This window comes from Mytilus californianus, unplaced genomic scaffold (genome assembly GCF_021869535.1).
Source record: "Mytilus californianus isolate M0D057914Y unplaced genomic scaffold, xbMytCali1.0.p SCAF_2, whole genome shotgun sequence".
NCBI lineage: Eukaryota > Metazoa > Mollusca > Bivalvia > Mytilida > Mytilidae > Mytilus > Mytilus californianus.
Genome location: NW_026262668.1, coordinates 9,711,067 through 9,734,971, shown reverse-complemented (window position 1 = coordinate 9,734,971; position 23,905 = coordinate 9,711,067). Strand labels below are relative to the sequence as shown.

At 33.3% G+C, this 23,905-nt stretch overlaps 1 protein-coding gene and 1 long non-coding RNA gene across 5 annotated transcripts in view; one reads left to right on the top strand and one right to left on the bottom strand.

Moving 5' to 3' along the window:
* Positions 1-23,905, bottom strand: part of LOC127727903 (uncharacterized) — a 244,332-nt gene that overhangs the window by 57,034 nt on the left and 163,393 nt on the right. The gene's annotated exons all lie outside the window — the stretch shown is intronic.
* On the top strand, positions 77-15,755 carry LOC127727884 (peptide methionine sulfoxide reductase MsrA 2-like). Of its 3 annotated transcripts, none has more exons than XM_052235044.1 (6): positions 77-148; positions 6,888-7,027; positions 9,216-9,311; positions 10,993-11,057; positions 11,931-12,059; positions 14,858-15,755. In XM_052235044.1, the coding sequence occupies exons 1-6, from the start codon at positions 144-146 to the stop codon at positions 15,185-15,187; spliced, it is 765 nt and encodes a 254-aa protein (XP_052091004.1). In that variant the 5' UTR covers positions 77-143; the 3' UTR covers positions 15,188-15,755. The 3 variants fall into 3 exon arrangements, with proteins under 3 accessions (XP_052091004.1, XP_052091005.1, XP_052091006.1); XM_052235045.1 differs by lacking the exon at positions 77-148 and adding an exon at positions 6,306-6,380; XM_052235046.1 differs by lacking the exon at positions 77-148 and adding an exon at positions 6,416-6,456.

Below are 23,905 nucleotides of genomic sequence, written 5' to 3'. Positions count from 1 at the left end.
ATCAAACATTCCTCCATATTTTAAAATAAAATACTGATAAGACAAAATATCCCGAGCCTTACCTGCTTACTTTGGTTATCTTTCCTTGCAAACCCTATGGTTATTTACACAAGACAAAGTATTTATCAAGAGAAATAAACATAATGTGGTAAGTGCAGATATATTTCTTTTGAATATAAATTTATCTTTCGTGTAAGTAGAGATGTTCCAAAAACATATGAGAGTACAAATTTGTGTTATACCTGATGAAAAATTATACGAAGAACTGACACGTCATAAATTAACGATACACCTATTTAAAGGCCAAGTATTCATTATGGGATTAAAACACAAAAAACATATTTTAAAATCGAAACAATTTGAAACAAATTGAAGAAAGTCGTTTACCTTTGTCTTTTGGCCTCTGTTTCTGTTAAAAATATAAATAATAAAATGCACGGTACAAAACGTTGACACTAGCCGGAAGTTGCTGGCGATTGAAAAGACTTGCCCCGGAGACAAAAATATCGTTGTTTTCATTGGATGAAATTTATACCTGGGAGGTTCTAAAATAAATATCGTGTACCGAACTACTTTAAAGTACGTTTGATAAATGCAAAAGATATAAATAACGTTTGAACCTTTAAATTAATACTTACAGAGGTTCGGGAAAACAGAAGTACAAATGTAAAGAATACACGTTAGCTATTACACAAATCAGAGACATATATACGAGAACACGAGAGTCAATAAAAAAAAAAGAGGCAGTGGCTATTTTGCCGGCGCCGGCAAAATAGAAAATATGGTATCTTACCGGCTCTAGGTAAGCGGAAGCCAGTTTTGCCAGTAAAAAAACAATTTTTTTTACAGATATGCAATTTAAAAAACTGACTATTATTTCAAAAGCATATTTATGTCAAACATTTTATTTTGAACCTCACGATGTGATTTTTTTTTGTTAGATTGTATAATGTTTTATTAAAATTATATGCAATGACGTTTTTAACTTTTATTTTTTTATAACATACAGTTGAAAAAATTGAGATTTTATTCTTATGCATACATATAGCAATAGACTGCGATTGTATAATGTGATTTCAACTGCATACATGTTTTGATATGATTTCATCGGTGCAAATGACTGCCCGATCATTTTATTTTTATTTCTTTTGACAAATTATTATTTTCAATTTGACTGATAAATGTTTTTAAACAAGTATATATCTCTCAAATAGGAGTCTCGGTGGCCGAGTGGTCTAAGTAGTCGAACTACCGTATCACTAGCGTTGTGGGTTCGAATCATCATGTACACGAGGCAGGTGTGCTTGACTCCAATCTTAATTGTCTAGGATTGTGTTTTCCTACCGAAGGTCGGTGGTTCTCTATCAATACAAATTGACCACCCTGAAATAGCACAATAGGGCTGAAAGTGGCGTTAAACAGTAATGGATCTCAAATATTGTTACTTATTTAACTATAAGGGTAATAATTTGATTCTTTTATGTTGACAATGCACATTTTCGTATTACTTTTCACTGCCATTAAAAAATCTTTCAATTGCGACTTTATAAACTCTGAGACTACCATGATTTATGTGTAATAGTAGTTTAAGATCAGCATAACAGTATAATCTTATTTGAGCTTCATGTGTGCACCTAAGGTTTTAAAACATTATATTGTGGCTTATCAGTTCCAATACAAAAGAACTATCCGAATTTCTATGTCATTTGGTCTCTGGCGGAGCGTTGTCTCATTGGCAATCATACCACATCTTCTTATTTTTATAATTAAAAATGCATAGAAATGGTTAAAAACGGCACTTTTCAAATGTATTGGCATATCTTAAATATTCATCATAACAATGTATACTAAGTTGAAACTAATTAACACACATTCTTGACCAAAACCAACATTATATTGGAACATAAAGTAGATAGATAGTTTATTCTCATAAAACCATGCAAGCACAAAGGTTACAGAGAAGATAAAACATGCATTCAAAATATTAGATGTTATAACATAAAAAAAAGTTAAACAAAAATAAAATAGATAAAAATAAATAGAATATATACACACACAAATAAAGTTAATAAACATGTTTAACGAAATAGTTTTAGTATTTAAATATGTTGAAATTATGGCTGAGAATTAAGAAGGAGTAATTTTACTGTTGATACATTTTATGAAATTGCAAAGCTGTCTGAGTGTCTTTGTTTTATTTTTTTTTAGTTAAAAAGTGTTGAATTTTAAAACATTATGTCTGCTTATTAGTCCGTTTGATATAAATATGTTCCTTCATCTTCTAAAGACGGGCAAAGAAAAATATAGTGATATTCATCTCCATTCTGGCATATATAACACTTTCTTTCACTTTTGTCAATATAATACCATCTCCGCTTTTTATTGGGAGTGAATGATTTGAAGTTCGGAATTTGCAAAGTGTATATATATTTCGGTCATTGCTAATATTAAAATAATTTTCAAATTCCAAATTTTCCTTGAAAAGCCTACTAGTATATATATGTGATGCATTTAAGAGTGTCCTGGATAGCCGAGTTCCAAATTTGTTTAAACTGGTCAATCAATCGAAGTTTGAAACTTTTCGGTAACCGTTTTGTTAAGTCGGTATTTTGCACATGAAATAGGTTTGAGAATCCAGCATTGTCCCATATGGTTTTTATGTACTTTATCCATACACTATCGTCGTTGCATGTATAATACCGAAAATATGCAAATTTATATAAAATGGATGATAACTTATTTTCATCTACCAGCAACCTGCACCAATATAATATAATTCTACAATTAATGCTAATTTCTAATGGATATCGCCCGGGTTCCCCGTACACGATCATGCTAGTGGTAGATCTTTTTAGATGTAACAAATGCTTCAAGAATTTCAGGTGAACTTGTTCAATAATGTTATTTTTTCCCAAACTTCACATCCGTAAAGAAGAATTGGTTTCAGCAGTTTATCAAATAAATCTATCTGACATTCTAAAGATAAGTAACATTGTCTTCCCTTTTTAAGTACACTGTACATAGCCTTCGTATACTATCTTTCAGAAGCAAATGAATTCGTTTTTGTTAAAGAAGTCCTTCGATACCAAATTTTACAATTTGCAAAATGGTCTTCAATATCAACATGAGACGCAGAATAAAATTTTAATTTTATAATGGACGTTAATTATTTTGTACATAGATTAGGCCGTTAGTTTTCTCGTTTGAATTGTTTTACATTTGTCATTTCGGGGCCTTTTATAGCTGACTATGCGGTATGGGTTTTTTGCTCATTGTTGAAGGCCGTACGGTGACCTATAGTTGTTAATTTTATATTCTTTACTTAATATTCGAGTTCCAATATGTTTTAACAATTATGTTATTTTGACCCTGCAGGACACTGACCAGTGTCAGATTAACAGAAGTGATATCGAGCAAGGTTTCATTGAGTAAAAAGTAGAAATTGTTCATTCTTACCGAGACAAGTGACAAAAAAAATGTAACCACCGAAACTATTTGCGGATCTCTCAAAGTGGGTGTCCTTTCTTCCAAATTTTACTTAGAATCATACAAAGATCGAGGAAAATTAAGGTCTGATTCCTCCTTGTCCCATTTGCACCCTCACGCTGGGCTATCTGTAACGGATAATTTTGCGGTCGTATATTGGAATGACGTTGGCGTCGTCGTCGTCGTCGTCGTCGTCCGAAGACACATTGGTTTTCGCACTCTTACTTTAGTTTAAGAGAATGGATCTCTATGAAATTTTACCATAAGGTTCAATATCACAAAAGGAAGGTTGGGATTGATTTTGGGAGTTATGGTACTAACAGTTAAGGAATTAATAAGCATTTTTGTAACTTCCAGACATAACTTGTGTATTAGTGTATGGATCTCTCTGACATTGTACCACAAGGTTCCATATCACAAAGGGAAAGCTGGAATTGAGTTTGGGGGTAATTGCTCAAAACGTTTAGGAATAAGGGGTCAAAAAGGGGCAAAAAATAAGCATTTTTCTAGTTTCCAGACAATAACTTGTGTTCAAGTGTATGGATCTCTCTGAAATTGTACTGCAAGGTACCATACCACAAAGGGAAGGCTGGGATTGAGTTTGGGGGTGATGAATATTGAATGTTGTGTCCATACTTGCCCCAACTGTTCAGGGTTCGACCTCTGCGGTCGTATCAAGCTGCGCCCAGCGGAGCATTTTATTAACTATTCTTCGGGCTAGCCGAACAAATAGACACTCCGTATATTAAACTGTTATTTTTTCTCCATTGTTGAAGCATATGATAAAAAGATCATGACATGTAATTTTTCATATCAGATGTATATCAGATGTAGGCTCTTGGGCTGATATTGAACCTTGGGCTGATAATACATCTGATATGAAAAATGCCATGTAATAATCTGATAATATCATACGGCTTTTTTTCAATATCACACCAGTATCAACCCGAGACACCAATATAGTCCCAAGAGCTCTGCTCGAGGGATTATATTGGTTGAGGGTTGATACGGGATGTGATATTAAGTTGAAAAAGTCATATCATATACACTTTATTATATACTTCAAGTAGATGTTCCCCCCCCCCCCCCCCCCCCCCCCCCCCATAAGTTGATGTAATACAGATTAGGGATTTGATAAAACTTTTACAAGCGTGACTGATATCGATGACGTGACGTCATAGAGTTTTAGGGATTTGATACAGTTTACCTGTATTTACTACTAAGTATATAATAAAAGGGGCTTTTAGACTAAATGTTAGTTATGTCAAGGATTTGTATACTATACAAATCCTTGGGTATGTACATCCTTAGTCAATAAAACGTCGAACAACTTTAAAAATTAAGGAATGCTGCAAGGCAAATGTTTTTGACTGTGTATGCTTCCGCGTTTGTTAGTATGACTTTGGTCAGGTGGTTTGAGGTAAAATAACAACACTACTAGTTTTCTATGTTTTATAATCGAGTGTAGGTAGTTAATGTGGTCTGTTGTACTGGCCAGTATTCATTTTGGTGATTCCTTTTATCCTTTTTCTGTTTTACAAAAACATATTTTAAGAAAATCTTTTGAAAATCAAGAAATTAGTGGTTTCAAGTCTTAAGTGGAGCCCTGGGCATATGATTTTTAGTCACGTGTATGTCTTTTATCATTATTTGGTTTCAAATAAAAACACTATTAATATATACTGATGTGCAAATAATTTCAATAAGCATTTTCAAGATTTCTGAATGATTTCGATTGTTTAAGAATTTAGCAAAACTGTTTGATGTGTATGAAACATTTTGGTTCACTGTATAAGAATGTATTTAGTACTAAGCGAGTGTTTTACTACCTGGCCAAGTTAGCTGGTAAGATCTTTAAAATTTGATCTGACGGAAAATTATTAATTAAAAAAAAACACAGACATGGCCTAGTTTCAGGAAGGTTGTTTCTAAATGCATGTAAATGGGATTACAGATGGAAATGATCTTATCCAAAGATTTCTCTATATATTTTGTCAAATTACCCGAACTCGTTTTCCTGTTTTCCTGTTCTAATCATCCAGCATCCAGACGCAGCACTAAATTCATTGATCGTTGAATTTGTAAATAACATTAAAGATCGACGGTCACGGTGGTAAAAGAGAGACAAAAGATACCAAAGGGACATTCAAACTTTTAAGTCGAAAATAAACTGACAACGCCATGGCTTAAAAAGAAAAAAAATCAACAGACAACTTGAAGTTCAATAGTACACGAAACATAACATAGAAAACTAAAGACTGAGCTACACAAACCCCACCAAAAACTGGGGATGATTCACCAATCATACCGCCAAAACCTATATACATATACAAGATACAAGATACAAGATATCAGTGGATTATAACCACGTGACATTAAGATTTTTTTACGAAACAGAGAAAGTATTATTTTTACCAAGGACGTATAATAACTATACGTCCTTGTTTTTACTGAGTGACCTAATGTGAGTTTAGAGCAAAGATGAAAAACTGACTACGATCAAGGATTATCTGGGACTATTATAATAGAAACAAAGAATGTTGTGAACACAAATGATTTTGATAGCAGTATTATTGCCGGAAAACTTTGTGTACACCCACTAATTAGTTAACCGGGGACTATTATCAGATTATACTAATTTTAAAAGTATAAATCTTTATTCAAGAAGTTGCAAAATCCATTGAGGAATAAATAAGACGTTCATAAACAGATTATGAATACTCTTCTGAAGATTCCGTAATTTGGAGTTTGACAGCCATATTTTGCGTTATTTTTTTGTTCGGAGTCAAGTGATTTATTTTGGGTAAAAGTGAACTGTAGGATTTTCCCTATAACCTCGTTTTCATCTGTCAACACACAGTTCAAAAAATGGTTACATCAACATTTTAGGTTATGTAAGTTTCAATGCATTTGTTTTACAGCAACCGTAACCATTATTTGTGACAGTTGTTTACTGTATTCTTAAATAAGGTAGGATGCACTGTCTGTAAATCTTAGGAAAATAAGGCTTTTGTCTGATTGGCAATCAAACCACATCTACAAAAATGTACATGTACTTATTTTATCATAGACATTCTCTGGTTTTATAATTTAGCTTATGCAATCACACAAAGTAAGTTAATAATACCTGCCAAAATTATACAGTCTAATTGATCAATAGTGCTACACCGCTGTAATGACATTTATATAGTGTATTTACACATGAAATAGGTAAAATTTAGGACTATTATATTAGTGTATAGTCCCAGGTAAAATACACAGCTAAGGTGTACAAGGAAGATATATGACACCAAGCTTCATCTGGTTATATCATACCATGTGACATATTTTTAGTGTTATTGATACATAAGGACCATCACCTAATAGTCTGAATCATCTCTGTTATTAATTTTGAATTACAGGAATCTTTTCCCACGAAGTGCCCCATTGCTTATAGTTGTGACACAGTTATTTAAGACAGGACCACCAACAGCAAGTTTCTTTTCTATGGGAGAAATGTCATCAAAGATTCAGATGCCTCAGAAGGATGAAGCCCTTTCAGGTAAAACCACCTTTCTGTGCAGTTATATATGTAGGACTCAAATCTATGGTGGGTTCCAAATCTATGGCAGATTCCTAATCTATGGTAAATGTGACATCATGCCATCCCAAATCTATGGCAGATTGTTTTACAATCCTAATCTATGGCAAGTTTTGTAATTTCCTAATGGCGGGTTTTTTGTTGTTTTCAAATCTATGGCAAATTTTGTGCAAATGGAAAACAATGCAGTACATATACGACCAATGACTTGTCTTAAACAAGTGGACATGTACGAAGGGAGCATGTATATAAATATTTGTGAAATAAACATTTCATAATGGTCAACCAAATCGTGTTGGCAACCAATAAAATTCGTAAATGATGAAATCATATACCTTAATACAGACTTCAAGATTGAAATGACGTGCACCGTAAAATTAAACGTTTTTTAATCTGTGCATGTTACCTATTTAACTCATTCATTAAACCAACTAGTAAGTCCCTTATAAACAAAAATTAGGGGATAGTTTTTTTTATAAAACAAAAATGATAAATAAAAATGAACAGTTTGAATTTTCAAATAATATTTTTATTTCATCGTTAATATCATTTTTATTTGATGACGATTTAAATCAAATTGGTATCCGGTAATTTTATTTTTCACTTTATAAACTTTGCCAGCTGTAGACAGTAAAATATTTACTATAACTCCTTTTCTAAAATATCCGGTACTGAAAAAAGCGGTGCCCTTGTTCATCGCGGGTTTCGGCCGGTACAGCACATTTTGTCCCTCTTCCGGATAATAGGTCATATCTTCCTTTAAACCATCCGCAAATTGTTGTTGAGGGAAATACCTTCATCTGGAATCGTGTTCAAATCTATGAGTTCCGCCAACGTTTGCGGAGGCGACGATGTTATATTGCGTTATTCTAATGTGACGTAATTTAAAGATCTGCCATAGATTTGGAGAAAACAAAAATCTGCAATAGATTTGATTTGTTTGACGTTTGTTACGTCACATTTGCCATAGATTAGGAATCTGCCATAGATTTCGAACCTGCCATAGATTTGAGTCCTACATATATATACAACTAAAATCAGTATTCATTTTTTCATTATTAATGGGTTTACTATTCCAATGGAAATTTGTGGAATTTACTTGAAGAAAATTTGCTTGTGTACTGACATACTACCTCAATCAGACCTTGAATCAACATAATTCTATTTGATTTACCATCTAATGTTTTAGTATGAACTTGACTTCAACAGTTATCATGGTAACAGTCATGGCTTGAAGAACATTTTGTTTAAAGGCCAGCTCAAGCCCGCCTCCAGGTGCAGGATTTTCTCGCTGTGTTGAAGACCCATTGGTGGCCTTCTGAAGTTTTCTGCTCTTTGGTCGGGTTGTTGACTCTTTGACACATTCCCCATTTCCATTCTCAATTTTAAGTTTAAAGAAAACCTGATTTTTTAAGATTTTTTAATGATAAAGATTGAATTTCCATTTTTGGTGCTATAAATAACATGACAGTGACTATAAAATTGTATTATTTATCCAACATCATTGTGTACCAATATTTTTCAAATGAATGTTCAGTAAAGTTCCCTATTTTGTGTTATAACAAAAAAAGGTATGGTGACCCCATTTCTCTATTTATTTTCAAAAAGCAATTTATATGATATACATGTATATCTTCTCATATTTTATTTGAGAATTCTGTCACTTTGTTTTCTTTCTATTGACAATATTCCCCTTGAATAATCTTTACAAAATATCACCGCCTCAGTGGTCTTGTGGTAGCGTGTTTGCCTTGAGTGCGGGAGGTCGTGGGTTTGAACCCTGGCTGGGTAAAACCAAAGACTTTGAAATTGGTATTTGCTGCTTCTCCGATAAGCATGTGACAACTTGGAGTTAGAGCAATAATCTTTAGCAATTGTGTCAATTTTATACAAGCCTTAGCTTGGTGACCTATCATTTTTATCATATTTTTGAAAATATCACTACAAAAACTACATTTTGGCAAAGTATGAGAACACTTTAAAAATTTGTTTACACCCTCATACTTCAAAGTCATAAAAAGGATTGGTTGTCAAAAAATATACCATGCCTCTCCACAAAAGATGAATGGTTGATGCTGAGCCTAAGTACATATGGAAATCTAGCTTAACCTGTGTACATGGTGTGTGCTGATGAAATTTTCCATTTTAGGAAGACCAGAGAAAATGGCAGTATCACCCAAACATGCTGTTAATGGTAACACTATCAAAGAACCATTCCCTGAAGGCATGGAAATGGCTATGTTTGGTAAGTACATCTACTGTTAATGGTAACACTATCAAAGAACCATTCCCTGAAGGCATGGAAATGGCTATGTTTGGTAAGTACATCTACTGTTAATGGTAACACTATCAAAGAACCATTCCCTGAAGGCATGGAAATGGCTATGTTTGGTAAGTACATCTACTGTTAATGGTAACACTATTAAAGAACCATTCCCTGAAGGCATGGAAATGGCTATGTTTGGTAAGTACATCTACTGTTAATTGTCACACTATTATAGAACCATTCCCTGAAGGCATGGAAATGGCTATGTTTGGTAAGTACATCTACTGTTAATGGTAACACTATCAAAGAACCATTCCCTGAAGGCATGGAAATGGCTATGTTTGGTAAGTACATCTACTGTTAATGGTAACACTATTATAGAACCATTCTCTGAAGGCTTGGAAATGGCTATGTTTGGTAAGTACATCTACTGTTAATGGACACACTATCAAAGAACCATTCTCTGAAGGCATGGAAATGGCTATGTTTGGTAAGTACATCTACTGTTAATGGTAACACTATTATAGAACCATTCTCTGAAGGCTTGGAAATGGCTATGTTTGGTAAGTACATCTACTGTTAATTGTCACACTATTATAGAACCATTCCCTGAAGGCTTGGAAATGGCTATGTTTGGTAAGTACTTCTACTGTTAATGGTAACACTATTATAGAACCATTCCCTGAAGGCATGGAAATGGCTATGTTTGGTAAGTACATCTACTGTTAATGGTCACACTATTATAGAACCATTCTCTGAAGGCTTGGAAATGGCTATGTTTGGTAAGTACATCTACTGTTAATTGTCACACTATTATAGAACCATTCTCTGAAGGCTTGGAAATGGCTTTGTTTGTTAGTACATCTACTGTTAATTGTCACACTACATGTATCATAGAACCATTCATTGAAGGCATGGAAATGGCTATGTTTGGTTAGTACTTCTATTGTTAATGGTCACTCTATTATAGAACTGTTCCCTTAAGGCATGGAAATGGCTATGGTTAGTTAGTTCTCCTATTGTTAAGGGTCACACTATCATAGAACCATTCCCTAAACTGGCTAAAGGCATGGAAATAGTTATGGTTGATTAGTACTTCTATTGTTAATGGTCAACACTATTATAGAACCATTCCCTAGAGGCATAGAAATGCTATGTTTGGTTAGTACTTCTACTGTTAATGGTCACACTATCATAGAACCATTCCCTAAAGGCATGGGAATGGCTATGGTTGATAAGTACTTCTACTGTTAATGGTCACACTATCATAGATCCATTATCTGAAGGTATGGCAATGGTTAGACCATGTATGTTTGGTAAAAACATCAAAGTTTTAGACTACTACTATGGTTGTTGAACAACAACAAAAATTCTTTCTTATATTATATTATTTGTAAAAAAAATAAAGCAATAAGTTCTAAAACCTATGCACCCAAGGCATTATAAAAGGTATGAAAAACAAAGTTTAACCATATTATTTTTTCCAATGGCTTATCTAGTCATAAAATAAAAAGTTAATGAATAACTATACTGTGTTTGCATTAGAATAATTAAGTGATATATATGACATAGATATGATTGACAATAAACATTGTGACCAATTGGAAACGAATGAATATCAGGATGCAGAACAAAAATATTGTTTTTATTCTATTTTCAGGATTGGGATGCTTCTGGGGAGCAGAAAGAAAGTTTTGGAAACACAATGGAGTATATTCTACCATGGTTTGTGTTTTAAGATAAGCAGTTGATTAAAAATTTACATCTTTGTTAATGTCACAAATTTGTGTTTTAATGTAACACTACATGTTTTATGTGTTGAGATGTTCCCTGTCAAAGAATGGCAAAGTTATTAGATTAGTAATTATGGTCCTGTATACAGATTTTCTCTTTCTGTTTAAAAAAAAAAAGGAGATGTGGTCTGATTTCACACGAGAAAACCATCTTTCAGAGTCCGATTGGTGTGGATGTAAGCAATAGGTCACTGTACTGCCTTTAACAATGAGAAAACCCCTTGCAGTATATATAATTCCTAATCATGACAAAATGTGAAACAATTCAAATGAGAAAAACCAATAGCCTGATTTATGACTGCAACCAATTAATTACAGGCTTCTGACTTGAAGTTGGGACATACACAAAAAGAATGTGGTGGGCTTAATATGCAAATTTCCATTTTATGTAGTCAAATGTTTGGTAATTCTAATTCAGTAAAAGTTATTATGTCTTTTTATCAGGAAATGTGAGAATTCTAAATTATGTAAACAATTTTTTGAATTTTATATCAGTTCATCTATCCCTTAAACCTTAAATTCCGCAGAATTTCATTTTTTTTTACAATACTCTACTACAGCATTTAATTTCCACTTCTTGTCTTAATCCAACCCCTTAAACAATCTCATGTTTTTTTCACCCCTTAAGAAACCTCGTTTGAACTAAATTCTGAAGGAAAGACAGTTTAAGAATTTGTATAGTTTTTCCCTTCACACACATTGATGACAATATGACTGTGTAATGACATCTAAAACTGAAATAAAAAAGTTAAAATTCACCATTTTGAGAGAAAGGTTTGATTAAATGTTGTGTTTTTGTTTTCAGGTAGGATACTCTGGTGGGTTCACACCTAACCCTACATACAAAGAAGTTTGTTCAGGTGGAACTGGTCATAATGAAGTAGTTAGACTTGTGTTTGACCCCAAGAAAACATCTTATGCAGACATTTTAAAGGTAATGGTATAGAACGTATTCCTCAAAATTAAACTACCAGTGCTTGTACTGTTGAAAGTCATCAGTGTTTGTACTTTTGAAAGTCATTGTTGTGTGTACTTTTGAAAGTCAACAGTGCTTGTACTTTTGAAAGTCAACAGTGATTGTACTTTTGAAAGTCATCATTGTTTGTACTTTTGAAAATCCTCGTTGTTTGTACTTTTGAAAGTCAGCAGTATTTGTACTTTTGAAAGTCATCATTGTTTGTACTTTTGAAAGTCAGTAGTGTTTGTACTTTTGAAAGTCAGCAGTGCTTGTACTTTTGAAAGTCAGCAGTGTTTGTACTTTTGAAAGTCATCAGTGTTTGTACTTTTGAAAGTCAGCAGTGTTTGTTCTTTTGAAAGTCATCATTATTTGTACTTTTGAAAGTCAGCAGTGTTTGTACTTTTGAAGTCAGCAGTGTTTGTTCTTTTGAAAGTCAGCAGTGTTTGTACTTTTGAAAGTCATCAGTGTTTGTACTTTTGAAAGTCATCAGTGTTTGTACTTTACTGAATGAGGTAAACAATAAGCTAGGATATTTTATTTGTTGAGTTAAGATACACTGAAGGTGTTTATTTGGTGCAGGGGAAATTCACAAACTACATTTTTGCTAAAATATTGGAATGTTTAAGTTTATATGGCTGTTAATGTAACAGCCACTATGTTCCGTCAGTTACTTTGTTCCGGCGGAACTTTTCAACTAGTTATTTCGTTCCGATGGAACTTTCCAACTAGTTGTTTTATTCCAAGTGCAGTCGAAAAGTTCTGGAAAAAAGTAGCTAGTTGAAAAGTCCCGGAACAATGTAGCTAGTTGAATAGTTCTGGCGGAACAGAACAACTTGTTACATCGTTCCGAATATACCATATTTCGTCCTTTTTGTAGAAAGAGGGGGAAGAATGAGTATCAGTATATATAAGAGCAAATCATTAATTTACAAGAAAACCCAACGCACTGAAAGGGGTTTCTTTGGGGACAAATATGCAAAATTTAAGTTGTATTTCATAGCTCATATAAAACGGAATAAGTTGCATTATCATGCAAATTTAGTATTCATAGTACCCTCAAGAGAGGGAAGAATACCTCCCTCCTCATGTGGTTCTTTGCATCAATTCTCCAAATGGAACTTTGTGACTGGTTGATAAGTTCCGTTGGAACTTTTGGGCTAGTTTGTTAGGTCCGGTTTTGACTTATTTGCCAAAGAGGAACTTTGTGGCTAGTTGATAAGTTCCTTTTGACTTTTGTAATCAGTATCTTGGTTTCCCTTTGAAAGGTTCAAATATAATATGTTGCGCTTTTACTTTGCATCAATTCTCCAAATGGAACTTTCTGCCTGGTTGATAAGTTCCATTGGATCTTTTGGGCTAGTTTGTTAGTTCCGGTTTTGACTAATTTGGCAAAAAGGAACTTTCTAACTAGTTGATATGTTCCGTTGGAACTTTTCAACTAGTCACTTTGTTCTGGTGGAACTTTTAAACTAGAGGAAGAACAAAGTAACTAGTTAATAAGTTCCTCCGGAACTTTTCAGCTAGTTAGTTCTTTCCGCCGGGAACTTTCCAACGTCGGAACAAAAGAGCATTTACATAAACAAAGGGAAATTTCAGTAATTGATAAAGAGTAGTCATTTAGAAATTGCTTAAGACAAAAAAGTTTCTCTTTCCTTTTGGGAAAATTCAAAACATTGAAGTTAGTTTTTAAAAGATGGCTATGCTTAAGATGAAAATAGCGTAGATGCATACATGACACTACAAAACAAAAAAAATACTTGGAATATTATTGATTCAATTAATTTGTTTCCCTCATAAAATTTCTTCAAAGGCAATACATTTGTTTCTCCTGACTTCCTCTGATTTCAATTTGGTCAGATTTTGGACATGAAAAAAGAATAAGAAAATATGTAGGCATGCATAATGAGCACCCTCTTTCTCACAAACCTACCCCAGGGTAAAAATCCACGTTTTATACACAACTAAAAATGGTACAAGCACTTTTGAGGCTTCATTTACCAGTGAATGCAGCTTGCATGTTACTTCACTAAGGTTTTTTGACAAGATAAGTACCGGGTATGTTTTTGATATGAAAAGAAATAATTGAAAGTAACAACTCTTACTTCTGCTTTTAATTTTCAAAATAACTGCATTAATGCTAGAGGATTTCAAACAAAGAAATGATTAGCCCTTTCAATAACTACTTGCATAGCACCTGGTATGGCAGGTGCAATTTGGGTCATACCTCCTTAAGGCTACCATAATAGAAATTATACAAAATCAATCATTCATGATCCTGAGTTACATGAAAAACACATATCACTTTTCTTAGTTACTTTGCCTTTGATCTAGCTAAAGCAAGATACTGTGGATTCATTTATTTTCATGGGTACCAATTTTCGTAGTTTGAAGAAAAACGTATTTTTCGTGGAAACTTGAATCGTTGTTTTGCCAAAGTTTGCATACAATAGAAAAACAAAGGATATGAGTATCCATCCATGACACAAGATCAGTACATGTACAGCAAAAAACACACAAAAGTAGAGGAACAGTGCTTTTATTGCTGTTCTTCATCTTAATAAACCTATATAAAATGTATACCTCATTGAACATTTCAATCCATGGTTTATCTATTCCCACAAATATAAGAACTCAACGAATAATAATGAATCTACAACAACTCTTATTATCTTGCTTGAACATTGTAAATCATGGTTCAGGATGTTTAACATAATTTATAACTGAGTATCTAACATTTAACAATACAAGTAATTACTTATTTACTTCTTTTTCAGTTATTTTGGGAAAGTCACAACCCAACACATGGAATGAGACAAGGTAATGATGTTGGCACCCAGTATAGGTCAGGAATCTATTATTATGGCGAACAGCAAGAACTGGAAGCTAAGGAATCTCGTACCGCCTATCAAAAACTTTTAACGGAAAAAGGCCACGATAAAATAACAACTGAAATATTACCTGCTGAAGAGTTTTACTACGCTGAAGACTATCATCAACAATATTTACATAAAAATCCAAACGGATATTGTGGACTTGGGGGCACTGGTGTTTCATGTCCTATAGGTCTGTTTGCAAAAAAGTCAAATGCCAAAGAAGAATTGTGATTGAAGTATTTTTTCTTTAGAATTTACATTCAAAACATAGTTAAAATAATGTATTTCTTGATTTGAATAATAACCCATGATTATCTAATATTTTTTTTATTGTTATAAACATAAACTATGTAACATTAAATTTCCATTACAGAAAAAGAGCATAGAATATTTTATTCAAACAATAGCAATATTTTGAATTGTTTGGTATAATGCAGATTATCTTAGTACATAAAAAGAGAAAACTGTACATCTTGGAAAGTTATAATTTAAAAAAATGAATTGATTTTCATGTGCAATCTGCTTATTTTGTCATTTTATGTTCTGTTGTTTTTAGTTCAGGGACTATATTGTGTTTGGTTATTTTTTTGTCAATCAATCAGTGTTCAAATCCTGTTATAAATTAGAAGTGAAACATTATAGTATATGATCCTGGTGATTGCATACTATCAGTAACAGAAAAATATGTAAGACTATTGAAGAAAGCTATTTGTTTTCACATTTTATGTTTTTTGTTATTTGCTGTGTATTCAACAGGCATTAATTTATTCGTAAAATAAAACAAACCAAAACAGCTATACTTCATGTCTTTGAATTTGTTTTTAATGTTAATAATACTAGGATGGTCTGATTTTATAAAAATAAGAAAATGTGGTATAACTGCCAATGAGACATCTCTCCAACAGAGACCAAATGACGTAGAAGTTAACAACTATAGGTCACCAATCTACCTTCAACAATGAACACAACCCATACAGCATAGTTAGCTATAAAAGGTATATAAATATATACTTTTGTACATTTAATTCATTAATAGGTTTTATTACTCATAAAAAAAGGCAGCAGATACCAAAGTGACATTCCAAATTCATAAAACACTACATTGAAAACTGAAGACAGAGAAACTTGAACACCAACAAAAGCCGGGTGATCTCAGGTACTCATGTCATGTTTCTCATGGTAAGTACTGATTCAGTGAAGTCACAATCGAGGTAATGAGGACAGGATTGTGGTTACAACACTTGGAACATATGTGTGGTCATCTGTTACACAGATATTCCATAACAGTCTGTCAGGTGTACATTGTCCTTGACCAAATTTTCATGGTTTAACGACTACTTAAAACTAGAGGCTCTTAACAGTCTGTGTTGCTCACCTAGGTATATGTGCATAATCAACAATGGACTCTCCAACTTTGTAGACAAGAATAGAGTTCATGACAACAATTTCTTTTTTGTTGATCTTGTATTGCTGATCATTTTGTCTGTTTAGTTTCTCTATCTTTTTAGTTTATGCTCAAAACACAAAAGAGGGTAAAAAAAAAATCCTTATTTTAGGGCAATCACTCCCATGAAGAGTGACAGTCTATTAACTATATTGGCAAAATTTGACCTGTTTGTGAATCTTGCCTTGCTGATCATGTTCGTTATTAAAAAAATAATTTAAAGTTTCTATTTATAAATTATAATTTTTATCATTTAATGCAAAATGCAAAAAAAGTTTGTAAAAATCGTCATTAAAGGGCAATAACTCCAATAAGGAGTCGTCGGAAAATTTCCTCCATATTGTCTGAAATGTTGATCTTGTATTCCTGATCATTTTTGCGTATTTAAGTTTCTATCTATCTATTATTATTTTTAAGAAATAAGGCAAAAACACAAAAAATTGGTAAAAATTGTCATCAAAGGGCAATACCTCTAATTCGGAGTCAACTGACTTTTTCAACCATGTATACGTATTTGTAGATCTTGTCTTGCTGATCGTTTTTGCAACTTAAAGTTTCTCTCCATCTATTATAGTTTTCAATATAAAAGACAAAAATGAAAAAAATGGTAAAACTTGTCATTTAAGGCTTATAACTCCTATAAGAAGTCGCCTGACAGTTTTGACGCCAATGAACAAATGGCAGTTCTAAACATTCTGCACATTTTTGCTCGTGTCAGAATTTTCTATTTATAACTGTTTTCAAAATAATAGACAAAACTTGCATTTTATCCATATGTTTTATTTTTAGCCATGTCGGCCATCTTGGTTGGCGGGTGGGGTCATCGGACACATTCTTTTAACAAGATACCCCAATAACGATTATGGCGCAGTTTGGTTAAATTTGTAGTTAGTCATCACTTCGGTGTTATCATGTATATCTATTATATAGTCATTTTTATAAATTTACTGTTTCCAAATAATGAATTATTCTAAATACTAAGGATTTTCTTATCCCAGACATATAACCTTAGCCGTATTTAGCACAACTTTTTGGAACTTCTGGTCCTCAATGCTCTTCAACTTTGTACTTGTTTTGGCTTTCGTACTTTTTTTATCTGAGCGTCACTGGTTAGTCTTGTGTGGACGAAACGCGCGTCTTGCGTATTAAATTTTAAACCTGGTAACTTTTGTTAGCTATTATTCGTATGTTTCTCTGTCCTATATGTTCTCCCATTTATTTGTATTGTAGTCCTGTCATGTAATGTTGTCATTTTAATGTTATATTTAACATTGCCATAAAAGCGGGAGGTTTGGCTAGCCACAAAACCAGGTTCATTCCACCATTTTTTACTTTTGTCCTGTACCAAGTCAGGAAAATGGCAATTGTTATCGTATAGTTTTTTTCTGTGTGTGTTGCATTGTCGTTTGTTGTTTGTTCACTTCAGTGTTTCTGTTGTTTCGTTGTCCAAATGTACTATATTGTATTGTTTATTTGCGTAATTCTCTGTCCGTTATGTTGTACTGTATCCATGTCATGTAATGGTGTAATTTTAGTGTTACATTTAACATTGCCATAAAAGTGCGAGGTTTGGCTAGCCACAAAACCAGGTTCAACCCACCATTTTTTTCTTAAAATGTCCTGTACCAAGTCAGGAAAATGGCCATTGTTATATTATAGTTCGTTTTTTGTGTGTGTTACATTCTAATGTTGTGTTTCTGTTGTGTCGTAGTTCTCCTCTTATATTTGATGTGTTTCCCTCAGTTTTAGTTTGTAACCCGGATTTGGTTTTTTCTCAATCGATTTATGAATTTCGAACAGCGGTATACTACTGTTGCCTTTATTTGGCCCAGTAGTTTCAGAGGAAAATATTTTTGTAAAAGTTAACGACGACGACAGACGACGGACGCCACGTGATGAGAAAATATCACTTGGCCCTTTGGGCCAGGTGAGCTAAAAAGAGTGCATATGCTGAAATGTCTCTCCTGCTTTAGTGACCATTGATTTTTATGTTGATAGTCCTAAATATAAAGTATTACGAAAAAAGAGAGGCGAAAGATACCAAAGGGACATTCAAACTCATAAGTCGAAAATAAACTGACAACGCCATGGCTTAAACGAAAAAAGACCAACAGACAAACAATAGTACACAAAACACAACATAGAAAACTAAAGACTGAGCAACACGAACCCCACCAAAAACTGTAACATAAACTTTACATGATCTAAGAAAATGAGGTCAAGTTCAGATAAACCTAACCAGGAATACATGTTCACCTAACAATCATTCCATATACCAAATGTAGTTTACCTATTGCTAATAGTATACAAGGAACAGACCAAACCATAAAAACTTTATTTTGACCAATGAACCATGAAAATGAGGTCAAGGTCAGATGAACCCAGCCAGACAGCCTTGTACACTTATAATCATTCCATGCATCAAATATAGTTGACCTATTGCTTATAGTATCTAAGAAACAAACTTAACCTGGAAAACTTTACATTGACCAATAAACCATGAAAATGAGGTCAAAGTCAGGTGATACCTGTCGTACAGACATGTACCTTACAATCATTCCATACACCAAATGAAGTTGACCTCTTGCTTATAGTTTGGGCAAAACAGACCAAAACACAAAAACTTAAAATTGAGAAATGAACCATGAAAATGAGGTCAGGGTCAGATGACACCTGCCAGTTGGACATGCACACCTTACAATCATTCCACACACCAAATATAGTAGACATATTGCTTATAGTATCTGAGATATGGACTTGACCACAAAAAAGTTTACCTTGTTCACTGATCCATGAAATGAGGTCGATTTCAAGTGAAAACTGTCTAACAGGCATGAGAATCTTGCAAGTTACGCACATACAAAATTAAGTTATCCTATTACCCATAATAAGAGAGAAATTAATATCACAAAAAATCTTCTCTTTTTTTAAAGAAGTCACTAAAACATTAAAATGAGGTCAAGGACAATGGATATATGACCGACGGAAACTTCATAACATAAGGCATCTATATACAAAGTATCAAGCATCTAGGTCTTCTACCTTCTGAAATATTATGCTTTTAAGTACATGTAGTTAGTTGACAGGCAGGGTTATTTGACCTTGATGTCATTTTCATGGGTCAGTGGTTAATGTTAAGTTTTTATGCTTAAGTCTGTTTCTCACATACTATTAGCAATTGGTCAACTCATTTTGGTGCATGGAATGATTTAAGAAGTACATGTCTGTTTGGCAGAGTTCATCTGACCTTCTTTTAAAGGACCATTGATTTTATGTTATGCTTGAAGAGAAACCTTTATCTTTAAGACTCAACATAAATCTTATCATGATCAGTAAACAGGCAAGACATATCAGTGTTTGCACTGCTGTGTAATATAACTGTTTTGACCTCGTCCTTTGAATAAATTCATGCAGAAAATTTTGTATTATGTATATCTTTAATACTGTTATAGTTTATTTAACATTCAAAGGTCAATATACCTTAAAGCTGTGGTAAAGGTCAATGAACTTTAAAGCTGCTGTGGTCAAGGTCAATGAACTTTAAAGCTGTGGTAAAGGTAAAATGACACCTGTCATATGCACATGATCAACATAATGTTTACTTAAAAATATGAGGTCATTAGGTACAATGTATAGGACTAATAGATACATTTGTGTTTTCAGGTCAAGCTGTCAAGGCCATATTTATAACATACATTCCTGAAAAGTTGAACCCAATGATAAGAGAATGAAAACTAGAGGATCCTAAGAGCCTGAATGACTAACCGAGCAAAAAGAAAAATACTGATCATTTCTGCTCTTTACAGATTCTCTCTATCATGAAAATAGACAAAACATCAAAAATGTTTTCAAATGGTCATCCTTGTGCAATAAATCCTATAAGAAGTGAATGGACAATTTCAGTAATGTGACTTATTTGTAGATCTTTGTTTGCTCAGCATTTTTACTCTTTACAGTTTTTCTCTATCTAATGGTAGAATAAATCATCATTTGGGGGCCATTCCTCGTGTAAGTAGTCAATTGACAATTTTGGTCATGTTGACTTATATGTAGATGTTATGTTTCTTTGCTCATTACAGAACCGAGGTATTCTTATTTTCAAGATAATGCCATAAATACAAAATTTGGATACTTGTCATTTAAAGGCGTTTATTCACAATTTGGATATGTTGACTTATACGTTCATCTTATCTTGAAGATTTTTTATTGTTAAAAGTTTCTGTCCTTCTGTTTAAGTTTTCAAGGTAAAAGCAAAAAAAATAAATATAGTAAAACTTGCAACTAAAGAGCAATAACTCCTTCATGATTCAATTGACAATTTTGCTCATGATAACTAATTTGTAGAGTTTGGTTTGCTGATCATTTTTACAGTCTACTGTTGCACTCTTTCTTTTATAGTTGTCAAGGTAATTGCCGAAAAAAAATTCAAAAAATTCAAACAAATCATCAATTAAGGGCAATTACTTCTGTACCGAGTTGTCTGATAATTTTGGAAAAATAGAAAGAAGGTAATTTGTAACATTTTGAGCATATTACCGTGTTAGATATCCATCAGTTATAGATGGTTGATTGGCAGGGACAAAAAACACAATATTTATAACGATCAAAATTTGTCCAGTTATTTCAGAAAAGACCAATAAAACCAGGTGAACTAAAGTTTTCATTGTCAAATAGCTAATAGACATACACCCTTACAACAAATCCATTAACAAACAAGAAATGATTGTAATAGGATTCTGTCACGAAGTCTCCCAAACAAAGTTCCCATAATTAAAGTCATTCCCAAAGTCGCCTGACATTGGGCAAAGACCAGCAAACATTGGTTTGGTCCAGTAAAATGATATGCATTATTGTCCCCTGTGCACTGACCCTTTATATCATTCAAATCTTCGTGACGTGACGAACAGGAATATATATGGTTTAGGGGTGGGGATCTCGACCATTTCTAAGTTATAAGAATATATTCAAATGACAGGGGTGGGGATGACTCCTTGAGACTGACCCTATAGATCATTCAAATCTACGTGACATGACGAACAGGAATATATATGGTTCAGGGGTGGGGATCTCGACCATTTACAAGATATTAGTTCATTGAGGGTGGGGTACCCCTGGGGACTTACCCTATATATCATTCAAATCTTTGTGACGTTACGAACAGGAATATGTATGGTTTAGGGGTGGGGATCTCGACCATTTACAAGATATTCGAACATATTCAAATGACAGGGGGTGGCGATGACCCCTTGGGTCTTACCCTGTATAATATTCAAATCATCTTGGCAGGACAAACCAGAATATATATGGTTAAGGAATGTGGATCTTGACCACTTACAAGTTTTAGAACTTTCTCAAATGGCAGGGGGTGGGGCTGACCAATGGGAACTATAACCCCTTATTTCATTTGATGTGCTTTATCATATAGAACATTTTCAATTATAAAGATTGTGTCTATCACTAACTGTTTTCAAGTTATACTCATTCGAAAATTTAAAAAAATGAAATCCCATAGGGTTCTATAGTAAACCCCTCCTATCTTTTTGCCCCTCAAAGTACCCCTTTATAATCCCCATTGCACAAACAAAACCCTGATTGCACCATTAGAAATGTTAGTCTAACATATTGTGGAACCCTAAGTTAATCTGACAAGCGGTTTTGGAGAACGGGTGCGGACAAGTTCAAATTAATAAACAGCTGCGCCATGAGCGCATGATACGCCCGTCGTCTTGTGTGTAAATTTTTATGCAATAAGCATAAATAGTTTCTGACATACGGCGTGACATGCGAAAACCCCCTTTTTTTTTACAAAAAACTCAATATCTCTAAAATAAAATTTTGAATCAAAACCAAAAAGTATACAGATCTTTAGATTAATATAACTAAGAAGTGTGTAAAATTTTAAGCAATAATCATAAATCGTTTTTGAGATACGGCGCGACATGTGAAAAACCCCTCCCCTTTTTTTACAAAATACTCAATAACTCAAAAATAAAATTTTTAATCATCACCAAAAAGTATACAAATCTTAAGGATAATATAACTAAGAAGTGTGTAAAGTTTTAAGCAATAATCATAAACTGTTTTTGAGATACGGCGCGACATGTGAAAAACCCCTCCCCCTTTTTTAACAAAATACTCAATATCTCTAAAATAAAATTTTGAATCATCACCAAAAAGTATACAGATCTTAAGATTAATATAACTAAGAAGTGTGTAAAGTTTTAAGCAATAATCATAAATTGTTTTTGAGATACGGCGCGACATGTGAAAAAAAACCACACACCTGTTTTAGTTACTAAGTCCCGTAACTCAAAAAGTTTTTGTCTTATTTTCACCAAAAAGTATACAGATCGTTTGACCATCATAAGAAACAACTATGTTAAGTTTCATGAAATTTGGATAAGTCATTCTCAAGTTACGGTGCGACATGTTTACGCCGGACAGACAGACGGACAGACAGACGGACGGACACCGGACATTTGTATAACATAATACGTCCCGTCAAAAATTGACGGGCGTATAAAAAGCGGCGGAAGAGGAAGAAGAAGAAGAAGAAGAAGAAGAATATCAAGAACTGAGCAACACCAATAAGTCTCAAAACTTTGTTTGGGAGACTTAAATATTTTTCAGCAATCATATTTAGTCACTGAAGAACAGACTCAATCCTGAAAAAAGAACTGATCACTGGAATGTGTAGATGAGGTCAAGCCCATGTGACATATGGCAGATGGACATAATGTATACTCCTCACAACCGATCCATATACACCATAACAAAGAGATCTAATCCTGAAAATCCACCATAAGAATAATTTAATTGTAAAGGACATATGAGAAAGGTCATAAAAACATTTACTCTTCAAAACAAAATTCCATATCAAACCATATATAATACTGAGGGACATACCAAATCCAAAAACAAAAACCATGCAGTAAGAACATTGAAATAAAATTGAGGCCAAGGTCAGGGGACAATGACTCACGTGCAAGGTCTTGTTTTGTTTAAGCCACTTACATATTAGATTTGGTAAACATACGTGGCAGAAAGGATAAGACAAAGGCATTTGTAATTGTTAATGCTGTTACCAACAAAAATAATAATTGCATTTTGGTCTAAAATGACAAAATCGCAATAATAAATGCATGCAATAATTTCTGAATTTACAGTATCATAGATTTTTATTGCAGGTACGAAAACAGTACTATATAACAAAAAATGTGATTCTATAATTAATACCAGGCTGTTACATCATTTTTTATTGCAAGTAAGACCAAATCTGACTATAATTTATAAAGTTCTCTGAAATAATTGAACATGCTTCATGTATTTAAAAAAGTAACAATGTTAATATATCATTAACAATTTTGGCACATTTTTGTAGTAAAGATAAAACAAACAATTGTAGTTATCACATGAATGAAATATAGAATCAAATCGTCACTCAATCTCAATTTCAGTTTAATTTTTGCATCATTTAACAGACAAGGTATCTCCAACACGAATCC